Consider the following 14,911-nt stretch of genomic DNA (forward strand, 5'->3'; position numbering starts at 1 on the left):
TTTTACCGGTTTGAAGCAATGTATTATTGAAACTAATACTTAATTATTAAATTTATCCGACGTTTCGCGTGCTTTACAGCGTGCGTGGTCACGGTGACTGTGTATAAGTTTACAATAATACATAGCTTCAATCCAGTAAAAATGTGTTTTCTTTAAATGTGTAAAAGCTATGTTAATAAAAAACAATACTAAAAGACAAAGGTCGATTAACAACAATAAGAAAACAAACTAAAAAATACCGAATCAAACACCTAAAATGGAAATGAGATGGGCATTTGATAAGTAATACGGTAAAATGGATCAAAGAAGTTATGGAATGGTGCCCTAGACATAAAACCAGAAGTAAAGGTAGACAACATCGTAGATCATCTTCGATGATATTAAAAAGGTTGCAGGAGCCACATGGATGAAGAAAGCAAGAGATAGATCTTTGTGGAGAACACTTAGGGAGGCCTATGCCGAAAAGCAATACGATCAAGAAACCGGTGTCTAATAGGATATAATATGATAATATTTACTTTTAGCTTTACTTACTATCAAAAAACTCAGTATAGTAATTCAGATACAGATTCCATATGCAGCTTCATATTAAAAATCACATAACAAGGCACTTGTAAACCTCCCGTTGCGAGTGTCCATGGGCGACGGTACACTTTTACTTTTGACACTATTTTGTCTTCTATCCCATTTGAAAACATGAAATATAAAAATAAAATAAAATAAAAAATATGAAATATACTAACGATAAATTATATAATAATAGATGTTCATTTGTGGGTAGAAAGCTGTCAGAAACGATTGTATATCCATATTTTTTTTAAATCAGACCTTTAAATCCGTAAGAAACATTAATACAAAATATACTAAATACACTGAACATAGTCGATGAGTAATACAGCTGTAAGGAAAATATCAAATGAAACATGACGCCAGCGACGCTTACCGAGAAATTAATCCACGGTTTATCAATGGAAAACATCGAGCTTTATTATTATTAAAAGGTTAACTCACAATAAGTAGTTTGGGTATAACATAATTATCGCCATTACCTTTATCGCATTGACTGTCCGTATTTGCATATCAGGATAACAAAAAGTTTGATTAAGCCAATAATTAAAACGCCTTTATCACACGACATTACAAAAGCGATTCTCACAAAATTGATTCGTTCACATGAACACCGCAATGTTAAAATGATTGCTTTAAATACAAACGACAGTTGCACTTTTGTTTGAACTATTGTGATGTAATTAATGAACGATTGCTTTATAATTATCGCCGTAGAAAATACACTGAAAACGTATTCAAGTTGATGTTATAAAAAACGGGGATATCTTCAAAATGTATGACTACAAAATCTTTAAAACACACAGCACAGCATTGATGCATACACTACACAAATATAAAATTAAATTTTGACTAAATACAATTGTCATATCAAAATCGAATTGAATGTCACAATAAATCGAGAACATCTCCAGAGTTGATGAATCGTCCAGTTTCTATTAATAGGTTCCAGGACTCAATCACTACGGGCATTGAACTCTGCTGTCTAGCGTAAACGTAATATAAAAATAACACAATTTCTTAAGAGCAATTTATAAACAAATCGTTTACGCACGCAGGTGGTTTTTTGCTTTTTATGTAATTTTACTGTGAAGATTACATTTGAAACCTTTCTAACACATACACTCAAACGCAGTTTATTTATATACATAACTACTAATAAGAATAATTAATATATAAAGAAATTAATATATATCAGGTGAGCCTCCTGCCCGTTTGGCCCCGGTTCTATAAAAAATAAAAATATAATAGCAGCGGGCGGGATTTTCGAATTGGACATACTCATTTTGGGTCGTTGTAAGTATATATGTATATCTAAACTATAAGATTAACACATAGTATACCCTCATATAACGATGTAACTGTTATAGGCTGATGAAATATAAAATGTAAAATCGTTACATTTAAAATTATAGCCAGTATAATATACTTAATGTATTAAATTGCTAACAAAATTTATACAATAAACTTAATTCAGCTACACACAGCACACTTGAAGGCGTTCTATATTTCTTAATGCAGACAAATAAGTTAGTCTCGATGGTGGAACAGTCAAATAATTGTAACAGATAGCAAATCTGTCTGAATATATTCTGATTCAAGTAAAATTTAAATCGTCGACGATTTCATTACAATTATTTTGTTTACAGTTTAAGTGAATATATTCACTTTTATATATTTATTTATTTTTCACTACATTTTTCTATGTTAACAGTAATTACTAATACGATAGTACGATAGTTTCAAATAACTCCCACACCAATTATTCTAGATAAAAACATTAAAAAATTAAACTTATAGTCCTAAATCTATCTATCCATAACTAACAATATAGCAAGCAACTCTTGTGAACTCAGCCACATATATAACACATATTACCCACATAGAATATATTAACATATAACCCTTGAATATTTGCTATTGTTCATTCATCTAGTAAAATAGATAGATGTGTGATATACATAGAGGGATTCTTCATAAAAATCATGCTTTGTTTTATAGTTTACAGCCTTCTACAGAAACATAGGTACGATTTTAGTTAGAAACCCAATTATTAGTTATAATTTCGTCATTATTAATTTCTTTATACACAATCTCACTTACTGTCTCAATTGTAATGTATTTATTTATTAACACTTTGTGGCATTATAGCATACACACATACATTCAGAGAAGATAAATTATGGAGGCAACGGGCGGCCTTATCAAGCGATTCCTTCCAGGCAACCCTATAAAGGAAAATATTAATAACAACTAATATTTTTTAATGACAGATTCAGACACGCAATTACAAAGCCAAAATAAAAAATTAAAATCTTAAGGGTCAATGTTAGGTTCAAAAGTTAAATAGACATTTATAAAAACATTTAACAATCGTATACAGTTTATAAAGACCGTCCCTGTTATAACGCGAATAAGTCCACGCCGAGTGAGTTGGCAGAGGTCCACGTCCGCCGACGGTAATATCTAAATCGTTTAGCTATGTCCCCAACAACGCAGACAATCCTTAAGATGTTCAATTTAGAGTTTTGCCATTAAAAGGCAATAATAGTGAACATTTTGATTTAAATACTTTAAGTACAAATATAATAAGTTAAATATATACTACTGAGGAGAGCCAAAGTTCAATCTTAGCGTAGATCATTTAAACCTTTCTGTACATTCATAACTCACATGAAAGATTATTTGGCACATACGTAAAGGAAAATGATAAATCATACACTAAGTTAGAATGTTTACTTACATTTCTTTATCTTATTAGATTGAATGCAATTCCACTCAGAGTCCTTTGAAAAAAGAGCAGACAAATTCCTAAAAGGCCGTCAACGCACTTGCGAGCATTCTGATAATGTGTCTATAGGCGGCGGAAAAATATTGCTATTTACATTACGCTAATTTTATATAATTCTCGCTCCAATGGTCTCTAAATTGGATCGTTCGTTTATCAAAAATATATGGCTGAACTAACGCGGAAGAATCTGCATTGCACAGCCAGAGTTCGTATAAACCCGACAAAATATCAATCATGAATTGGTATTTTTGTTTAATTCGTGACGGCTCATGTTATGTACCGTTGCGTTGCCGGCCTTAAGAAATTGGTACGCTCTTTAGAAGATCTATAAGTTTATTGAGCCATTAAGAAAATTCATTTAAAAATCACTTTGAATTGTTATCGAAGGTGCGGTGTTTTGAAATTGTTGCTATTCGAATTGGTTCGGAAATGCTTTAGTGAGCAGTTGGTACCACATTGTGGTGGTGTACGGCAAAAACTTCCTTAAGAAACGCGATTCCATGACGTCCTTAATAATACTTACATTATAACTCCTAGCAAAGAAGATCGGCATCATCAGCTTTTAAATAAACTTAATTACATAAAAACTTTTTTAATTTCATAATGTTCTGGAAGGTTTACGGAAGACACAACTGTTATTAAAATGCGTCGTCACTTTCCACGAGGATGAATAAGAATGGGAAGAAATCGCATTGTTTTAAGAGAAATTTTTCAAGATAGGAAAGCCCAAGCATTTATCTTGAACCATAGATGGATATACAAGTTATATAATAAAAATAACTTTATATGATTCTAAACTCTAACACAAAAATGTCTATGTATATACTTTCAATCTTTCTAAAAAATGATGATGTAAGAATGTATTAAATTAAAATGAACTCAGTACAGTACAGTAGTACAGTATACTTAGCAGTAGTAGTAGTACAGTATACTTTAGACAGATTTTAACAATCTGTCACAGAGTATAATTCCGACAGATTTTTTTTATAGAACCGGGGGGGGGGGGGAACAGGCAGGAAGCTCACCTAATGTTAAGTGTTACCGCCGCCCATGGACACTCAATATCAGAGGGCTTGCAACTGCGTTACCGGCCTTTTAAGAATTATTACGCTCCTTTCTTGAAAGACCGTCGAATTGGTTCGGAAATGCTAGTAATTTCAGTATTATGTAGTCTAATATTTTATAACCCAATTATTTTTGGGCTTGTTTTGCCATAAATAAATAGTTATTACTATTGGGAGTACAGAATCGCCCATCGCTCAGGAACATGGGCGTAGATTCTTAAAATGCTCTAATAAATAATAATCACTATTTAACTGCCTCCGTTGCTAAGCGGTTGACGCACTTGCTTCATTATGCCGATAACAAAGATGGCCGATCGCTATAATTAAATTTTAAAACAAAACAAACGCAGTAAGTATATATTTTTAACAAAGATGTTAGCCTTTAGCGTTAATACGGCGTAGGCCCCAACAGTGATTGGGATTTCAAATTATCTTCCCTTTAACGCTTGAATGACACGTCTTTGACACTAAAATATTACAAACATAATATAAGCCTCACAATAAAATTATCATTAACTCAATTAATACCAGTTTTAAACATGAAATGAGTTTCGCATATTATAGAATTTCAAACTAATGTCACACATGTGACGTGAAAATTTCTGTAAAATGTATTAATACCTAGACATAAGTAGTTATATTATGTAAATCAATTCATTACAATCAGAAAAATAAAAACAATATATAAAATTACACAAAAAAATTATAAAGACTTGACATTTAATACTAAAAAATACTAGATTCAACTCTCCCCTATTTATTTATCCCCTACCCCGTTATTTTTAGTTTATGTAACTTATTTACTGATTATGTGTCAAATACTTGATGTATATTCCCATTTTATTTAATATTACGTCACCATTTAGTCCTAAGGTTTATTTATCTGGAGTCTGGAATGAAATAGGACTAGATTTGTGGATGACGGATGCTTTCCGTCGGCGTTAAAGAGCTACTCCTATTTATGTCTGAGATGGGCCTGAACATTCATTTCGCGGGAATGTCTACAATTTGTGCTTCAGCTGTTACCTTTTTATTACCGCTATTGTTTTTGTATGGAAATTGTGTCGGAAACAGAGATTTAACTATGAGTATACATATTATAAATAGAATGTATTTAAGATTTTAATAAGCAATATTCGTATAAGATAAAATAGTCGAGCCGGTATTGCTTTAATTTTAATATCACCAGTCCTGATTAATTAATAAAAACTATTTTATTTAAATTATTTTTACTATAGTAATATACAATACAGCCTTCTTTTTCTTTCTTCTCACTCCTACGTCTATCAAACGATCGTACTAACGAAGAGATTCAGCGTGGGTTCTATGAAAAGGTACATTACTTTCATTTTATTTACTACGCATTTACGCACGAAAACAATAAACAAACAGAGAGACCTAGACCTAATAATGTTTTACAAACCGTACTAATAAATCACTTAAAGTAACACAGATGATTGAAGTGTTAAATATATATACATATTATATAGACTATACAACATATACATACTTAGTTCTCATAGATTAAAACGTGTCGCATTATAGGCCTTGGCCGGGGTATGGAGATAGGTCAGCCTTGCCCCGTCTTTCAATGCATCATGCACTAGTATAAACAGCATCTGGTTAGATCTGGCCTCGATATCAGGATCAGATTTAATTATCGAATTATACAGGACACTATTATCTATGTCACATTTTTATCTACTCACTACGTCCTAGTTGTAAATTTTGCCATAAAAAAGCGATGATAATAAAGTGTGTTTTGTATATTCGTAGCTATATATATTATGATATGAATATTAGTTTAATGTAAAGTTTCACTTGTTAATCAGGGTTAAATATGTAAAGCAAAACCGACTAAAGACTTATATTTTTGTGTTGGATAATTTTTTTTCAGCGCTTTCTTTTTCGTTATTAAGCACTAAGACTGTATCTTATCAATATAAATATAAATCTTATGGATTTATACGTTTAATGAAAAGTTGTTTGCCCATATCTTATTATCAGGCGTTAAAATAAACGAGATAATCGTATGACCGAGTGCATATGGAAATTTACATTATTAGATATAAAATATAATATTAATAATATTTATTTATTTTCGACACATTGAAGGCTTATATTTCTTGAATCATTGTAGAATCTTATCATTAACCAGGATTGTCGTATTATTACTAAATTCTTATTCAGACACGTTAGTAGAGTTAAAACGAGCTCTATTCAAAGAATGCACAATAAGGTAGCGAATTTATAGTTGTCCCTTTTTATACTCTGCGGTAGAATGAGATAAAACATACTCTAATAAACAACACACAATAAATTATTAAGGTAGGTTCATTTGATCTAGATTTCTGCATTCTTATAACGCTCTCGATTTCAGTGCTGACCTATTAATAAACAAAGGATAATTTAAAATTCATATTAGGAATGCGATAATTACGCGTATTTACATGGCCTATTTACTTTATACCTACTTTTAATAATCTATTTCTTAACAGTACCTACTGTGGATGAGAAAATGCAATGTATTATTCAATATATATTTTATGTAAAATAACAAAATCAGTATTTTTCAACGAAGAGAGAGACGAAGGGGTGTGTTTAATAAGTATTATCATACTCCTTCGTCTTCGTCTGTACATTATTATAGATTAGAATTAAGTAGGAAGGTCTCTTAACGGATATTTTAAAGAAAGCAATATTTTTTTTTCATAGAACAAGGGGCAAACGAGCAGGAGGCTCACCTGATGTTAAGTAACACCGACGCCCATGGACACTCTCGGTGCTAGAGGGCTCGCGAGTGCGATTTTAATAATTTGTACGCTCTTTTTTTTAAGGACCCTAAGTCGAATTGCTGGTTCCACAAAGTGATGGTAAGTTATGATATGTAAATAATCCAAGCAGTCACGGGTCACCGCATCTCTAACGCCTATAAATTTAAGTCTAGAGGCGTTTTTAAGCACTTTTTTTAATTTCCTACAGCAGGATAAACATTTAACCGGTTACTTAATAGTATGGGCGCGATAACCGGCTAGTTAGCAACGCGTGCGCACCGTACATTAATTGCAGTCATTATCGACTATCAATAGAAAATGTTTGATTTATGTATTTTGCAATTATTGCTTTGTTTTATTATCGACATTTATAGACACATAAATACTTAACAAATATCTTTGAATTGTTGTCAATTTAATGAACACATTTTAAAATATTTTTTTTATATTATTTATTTACACTCATACAACATTAGGTATTATTTATTTAATACTCAGTTTGTATTCGATGCCCCATACTGCATTTATATGGCAGAGTTTTAGACTTTTGTTTTCTAGATAATGACATATCGAAAGACACTAATAGAATAGAAGTAACAGTTCTAGCTAAGAACTATTAAAAAACATTCTGAAGTCGTTAAAGTTTGCTCTTAGGATTCTACCTAAGGGTACCCTGTCTTCGAAATATGCGACATGATTGACAATAGTCAATCATCATAAGCCTAATTTATAACAAATTGTGCTCTGAGCGAGAATCGCAACAATCGTCTATGCGTCATGGTCCCTTAACGAAACTACTTAGCTGGGAGGCTCTGTGCTTGCATGTCTGGGAAATTAAAATCCATATTTCCCTTACAACAGCAAAAATCTAACAGACAATAGTATAATCCCAAATGTAACTGAATAATGTAATTTTAATTTTGGTAATGCTGTCTCAACATCCGTTCAGGCAACACCTGTTTGGTTGTAATTAATTCTCTAGAGGCCGAACACGTGATGAAGTGCTCTTTACATTAATTAGCATTAATTACACTTTAGCTGGTCCAATAACCATCCTAGCATCGATTACTGAGATTATTTAATAATAAATTAAGGATATGTATTTTATACTTAAGTTAACAATGCAACTTCATTCATGTATGCAGAGAAAATAAGCTTTAACTAGAGGCCTAAAATAGCCAAACAGTTGTGTTTGTTTCAGTAATTATTTGTTAACAAAGCAAGTGAGAACTATTTTTTTAAGGAATAAAATAAATAAAAATATATATTCTATTTGACTCTGATACTTTATCACTTATTTACTATGTAAATGTTTTAGATAATGGAAGTACAAGCCACATGAAGGCAACATTTTTTACTCACACAACAGCTAAGCAAACAATCATCTTATACTAATTTGAAAAGTCAATCAGATAAAACTGAAACACAAATCGAATTAGACAGAGGCAATAATTAAAATAAGAGCTCAAGACTTCAAACACTATGTTCTATTAAGGAAAGGGGATGCATGATTAGTCGATAAAGGCATTATGCTATAACGGAGATATTATAAAGATTTGACCCTGCGTTGTTATCTGTAAGTAAACTAGGTTACCATTGTAAATTGAACACTTAAGTGTAATTTTATAACAATAGCAAGTAAATGGTAGCATGGGTAAGGTACTATAAATAAAGTTTATCTGTTCTGATTACTGTAAAATATTAGTTACTTTGTATTTTAGTTTTTAGCTATAAATGTGACGCAAGAAACATATTTCCTATACAAGAGCTATAATTTTAATTAGACATATTTAAAAAAGGTCGTTTAATTATCGTAGAATATCAAAGTCTTAAAATTAATCAAGCAAATAATTGGCCTAGCAACTTATTATATTGAATATAAATTATATTGACTTAAAAACTGTCTTTGACATCCTGTTACATTTTAATTAGTAAGTATATAAAATAAAAGAACAAATAGCATGCAGATAATCTTAGATTATATTGATTATTCATAGTATATACAATTAGATAAGCATACTAGTACTAATCAACCGATATTATTGCATAGGCTCAATTGTATTCGCTCTCTCTGTAGAAAGATATATATATGTATTATGTCGGGAAAAATGTGAGGCAGAGGAGAAATTAGGAAATGTTTAAAACTTCTTCATACTACTTATATATACTTATATAAATTTAAAAAATAGGAAGTTATAAATATCTTAATTTCCTTAAAGTATTTATGTAGTTCAAGCAACTAGCTCAAATATACATTAAATATATTGGGGTGACTAATGATGTATATATACATCATCATACATACATCATTACATACATACAACTTTACATATAGTGTTAAGTATAAGGAAAATGGCATTTCAAGTTTTGAACCTGATCCATTTACTTAATTGTGTTTAATTTTCCTCTAAACTTTTAAAACACAATATTTCTTCATTTACTGTAAGACCAACCGAAATTGATTATCTATGAGGAGATCTCAGTTGTTATGATATATATATATATAACCAAGATGCTATTTAAAGCTGTTGTTCATAAAAAAATATAAAAATATATATATTTGAAGTATAAAACCAGTACTGATGAGTATTTGTCATACATGATTGTAATCATTTAAAACATAGGAAAGTCATTAATACAAATATATACAGTCTAAACAAGGGGATTTAAAGACTTTTATGCATGCATTTTAGATGAAAGTTGAATTTAGTAGGTAAATTTTCCACTTAGCTTAATTCATACATGGGATAATGACAATTGTTGAAAACTGTAATTTTCTCAAAACATGAACATGTAAAGAACAAAGAAAATTAAAAATAACCATTAAGTAGAGATTTTTATTGAACATAATATATGAAAAATTAATAAAACTATGGATATTATTTTACTCATGATCTTTGATTGATGACCAACAAGTCTAGACATATGTACAGATTCGAAAGGGAAATCTCCTGGGATAGAAACTTGCTTAATTCAACAGACAGACCTTTAAGTTGAAATGAAATTTGAAGGAACAGTAATCCTATTTATTTGAAGCATTACTTTAATGTTGGCATTCTTAATTTAACTAATGTCAAATCCTAGTTAAAAGAATATAAGCACCCATCAATTAATAATATGCATATACATACTTTAAAATAAATAGTTAGAAATCTCTAGATTCATCAATTATCAATAATTTTTTTACTGAAAGATGTTTTATTTTGTAAAATTGTTTTTGTAATATGTACAAAATTATCAAGGAAGGTAATATACTGACATATGTCTTGATGTTAGGTCAAGGTTGTTAAGTGGTTGGTGTTTAAAGATAACCAGTTTTGTCTTACAGTGCTGCAGTCTTATTGTGCTGAGATAAAAAGCCTCTTAGGTAATGTTCTTGCTTATAAACCGAAATTGCATGAATGAGATAAATATTATAATTGATTAAATAATTTGACATTCACATGCTTTTGTCTGACAAAAAACTTTTTATGTAGCAGTTCTTTAATAAGGCATATGAACATTATGCATAATTATTGCAATGCTTGTGAAAAAAGACACAATAGTGATAGAGATAAATTATCAGTTTAATGCTTATAAGCTTATTGTTCATTAATAATTATGTTAATATTATCTGCCGGCAGAGTAAGTCATACATGAAATAGGCCCAAAGTGAATGTATTTTAGGTACATATCACAAAAAATTGTTTCATTTGAGTCTACATTTAATATATGCCAGTTTTATATAAAGAATAACAATATATCTAACAAGTTTAAAGTAAATATTTTTTTTATAAGACAATAACCACAGTAGATGTTTAATATAATGATATGAGTAGATAACTTGTCTCTTCATTTTTTCATTAAGTAATCTAATAATATGAAGTCTACATGGGCTAACTTCTAGTTTTTTCAAAATTATGTGCCTCTACTCAAGTAGTTGATTGCACATTTGTGAAATAACAATTATGTAGCTTTTATTATTTTATTTTATAGAGGAAATTTTATAGGAAAGCTGAAACATGACCATCAAAAAATAAAAATAAATAAAATAAAACTTCTACAGTTTTGGATTTTGATGCAAAATATTGTTTATTTTTTAAACAAATATTGTATATATTATTCAGAGATATAAAATAAATTATAGGCTTTAAACAGTACTAAATATAGTGATATTTATACCTATTTTCTTAGATATGGATGGAGATTTAGCAAATAACTTAAGAGTAACTCTTACTTACAGTACCTAAAACATTTCAAAATAACTTATAGTACTTAGCAGAAAAAATTAGAAAAAAAAGTATGTGCTTTACTACCTATATTAGCAGCCTTTATTTTAAATTATTTCTTTCCTAGACATTTTATTAAAGTTTTGAATTATATACATAATACTATATATAGAAAACTAAACTAATAGCCAAAACATAGTAGGAACTTTATAGCCGTCTCGTTTTATTTCACGGACTATGCAATCGCCCTATCACTGTCACTCCCTTCACTTCAAGAAGAGAAAGTATCAGAAGAAATAATACATCCTAGCTCCAAACTACGTGTACTACATCTGACTTAAAATAAATATAGATCGTTTTAACTATACCTCAAACCTTTAGCTCAGAAACTCCAAGTTACGACATCATAAACAATAAAAGTTGTATCATAACCTACAATAGAGATATCGAAGCAAAACATTGCCCCATAAACACTTATAACTGAATATAACTAATCTAGATATAAATTAAGGTAAATTACAAATATGTTTATAAATACATATAATATATGCAAATAAGGAAATAATAGTAACTGATTACCCTTTCTTCATGAGCCACCTCTGTTGGCCCCAGTTGTATTAAAATTGTTCCACTGTTGGAAACACTTATCCATTTTAACACGCATCGATTATAACACTATAATTTATTTACGTTTTCACTACTTGTCACAATCAAACTTTATTTCTACTATTCGTTGCGCTAAACGCAGACGTCATTGACAAACAACCAAAGTGACGAGTTATTGCACGAAATCACATAGTAGTTTTGTAGTAAAACACTGTTTAAGTTCATTGTTATTTCAAAGAACATCACATTTTACCTTACTGCGTGTTTACTTATCACTTATCACGGTATTACAGTCGATTATTTACAAAAATAAAAGCGTACACAGCAAAAACTATTCAGCAGTCAGCAATCGCGACATTGCACACTGACGCAGATGTGCGATTTCGTTTTACACGATAATTACACGCACACATCTATAATAAAGACACAGATACCACAAATAAGAGACAGACTGTGATAGTATTATAAAATGCATGTTATATATTTTATCATATCGCAACACTAAGGTCCATTCCTTTAAAATTATTTGTTTTACTATAAGTAATTTGGCGTCGATGTAAATAAGAACATATGCAGTGTTAACATAATGTGTTTATATACCTCTTACCTTTTTTTTATAGAACAGGGGGCAAACGGGCAGGAGGCTCACCTGATGTTAAGTGATACCGCCGCCCATGGACACTCTCAATGCCAGAGGGCTTGCGTGCGTTGCCGGCCTTTTAAGAATTGGTACGCTCTTTTCTTACTTTTATTATTCTTTATTGTATTTTATTCAGTTAAAGAGATGTTGTGTGGTTTTATGAAACCTCGGTAAAAGTGAAACTTTTTTTCACATAATAGACAGTACCTGGATGGCCAAGCTTTGCTCGGTATTTTTATTTTTTTGTAAATTATATATAAGTACGAATTACATACTAATAAAATGATGAAATATGAACAATATAGATTATATTATATGCTGGAATAGCTTTAGTGTTGTTGTGTCGTTAAAGCAATTAAAAAAAATTAGTATTATTATTCGCCGATAGATGTCAGGAAGATACATTTTTCAGATTTAATTGGGACTTCTCAAACACCACCTTTTTGTTATTTTCTATCATTTATTACTAGCTAGATCGATTTATCGCTCCCGAAACCCCCCGTATACTAAATTTCATCAAAATCGTTGGAGCCGATCCCGAGATTTATATATATAAATATATATATACTAGCTGACCCGGCAAACGTTGTTTTGCCATGTATATTATTTGTAAGAAACATTTTTTTAGGTCAATAAAAATAATTATCTACGATAAGTGTTCAAAAGAATGATTTATGTAGGGTAATAAATTGACATTTATTAATGTAGAGAATATATTTTAAATAACAATTCTTGCTAGTTATCTAAATATCAAAAATAAAGAATCAAAGAAATCAAATTAAAATAGGGGGTTGATTGTTAAGGGTCGAAAATTCAGGGTTATATGTATTTATGCTGTATCATAAAAAAATTAAAAAAAATATCTAAAATTGAAAAAAATAATTTCGGGGTGGATTACCCTTAACATTTAGGGGGATGAAAAATAGATGTTGTCCGATTTTCAGACCTACCCAATATGCACACAAAATTTCATGAGAATCGGGAAAGCCGTTTCGGAGGAGTTTAACCACAAACACCGCGACACGAGAATTTTATTTATAAGATTTATCTCATGAGACCAGTTTTTAGAACCAAACACATAGTCAGCACACAAACATAAACTTTCAATACTTTCTCTGTCTGACATTTTTATTTCACTTCTCAACCGCTAATGAACTGACGTTTTATCATAAAATTAATTAGGTTATATAAAAACAAATGAAATTAATTAAATAAAAAAAAAACAATTGACTTTAACCTTTTCTATTTAAACAGTAAAAAAATAATCATTTGGAGTTTGTAGAAGTTACAGTTTGGAAACATAAATTTAACATTCTCACCCCCACCCCCGCAATCCCTATTGGAAATAGAATTTTGTAAAATTCGTAAATTTCCTATTTGAGATGATTTCTGCATGACAAATAAAAGATTACTACCAAATTTAAAGTCTATAGAGGTTACAGTTTGGAAATAGAAATTTCACATTTTAACACCCACTACCGCAATCTTTTTCGGCGGTGGGTTGTTGTAAAATCCGCTCTTAAATCATTTCTGCATCACATATAGACGACTCTATAGTAGGGAAGCCCAAGAGAGGATTTCGGGATTTACTATAGCGCGGCAGATTAATATACAGGGGAATACCTTGTACCCGGTTAAGTACCTCCACCAAATATGAGGCCCATATATAAGGCCGCCCGTGAAGGATACAGGATCAGATAAGTAAAAAAAAATTGATCATCATACATTCTCGAGCGCGTCAGATTAAGGTAGTGTGAGTTAATTACATCCTAAAATTATCCTAAATATATTCCACTAATCTGACAATTTGAGAGTGACGTAAAGAAAGGGGAGGGCAGAAAAGTTGTAAAAAAAACGTAATCTTGACATTCTCGAGCGTAGCTAAACTTTTTTTTATTTTGAATGAAATAATTGAAGAATATTGAAAAATATATAATCTGACGATTTCCGGAAGCCGAAATAACAAAATTTCGTCGATAAAGTTCGTGCGATAAACGCGCGTGCAGCTGCGTGATGCCTACATTTCCTTCTCCGCGTTTCCCTCAAAAAATTAACAATTTGTTTTTTTGCAATAACTTTTAAACAGCTTTATCAATCAACTTCTAATCAAACTAATCCACTTTTGAGCTTGAAACACGACGTCGATCGCCACCAAACTGGTCAAAATCGGTTGATTCGTTCGAGAGATATCGTAAACGAAAGAAAACCGAAAAAGTGTTTCTTTCACATAACTTCGACATTTCATATCGGATTATCGTTTT

The 14,911-nt window shown here is 30.6% G+C and overlaps 1 protein-coding gene across 1 annotated transcript in view; it reads right to left on the reverse strand.

Annotated features, from left to right (window-relative positions):
- LOC110997378 (AF4/FMR2 family member 1) overlaps positions 1-12,379 on the reverse strand; it is a 178,278-nt gene extending 165,899 nt beyond the window's left edge. Inside the window, exon 1 of the mRNA XM_022265568.2 lies at positions 11,984-12,379. Coding sequence (XP_022121260.2) covers positions 11,984-11,994 — 11 coding nt within the window. The 5' untranslated portion in view covers positions 11,995-12,379. The remainder of the gene's footprint in view (positions 1-11,983) is intronic.
- Between the last annotated feature and the right edge of the window lie 2,532 nt (positions 12,380-14,911).

This window comes from Pieris rapae, chromosome 6 (genome assembly GCF_905147795.1).
Source record: "Pieris rapae chromosome 6, ilPieRapa1.1, whole genome shotgun sequence".
Classification (NCBI taxonomy): Eukaryota; Metazoa; Arthropoda; class Insecta; order Lepidoptera; family Pieridae; genus Pieris; species Pieris rapae.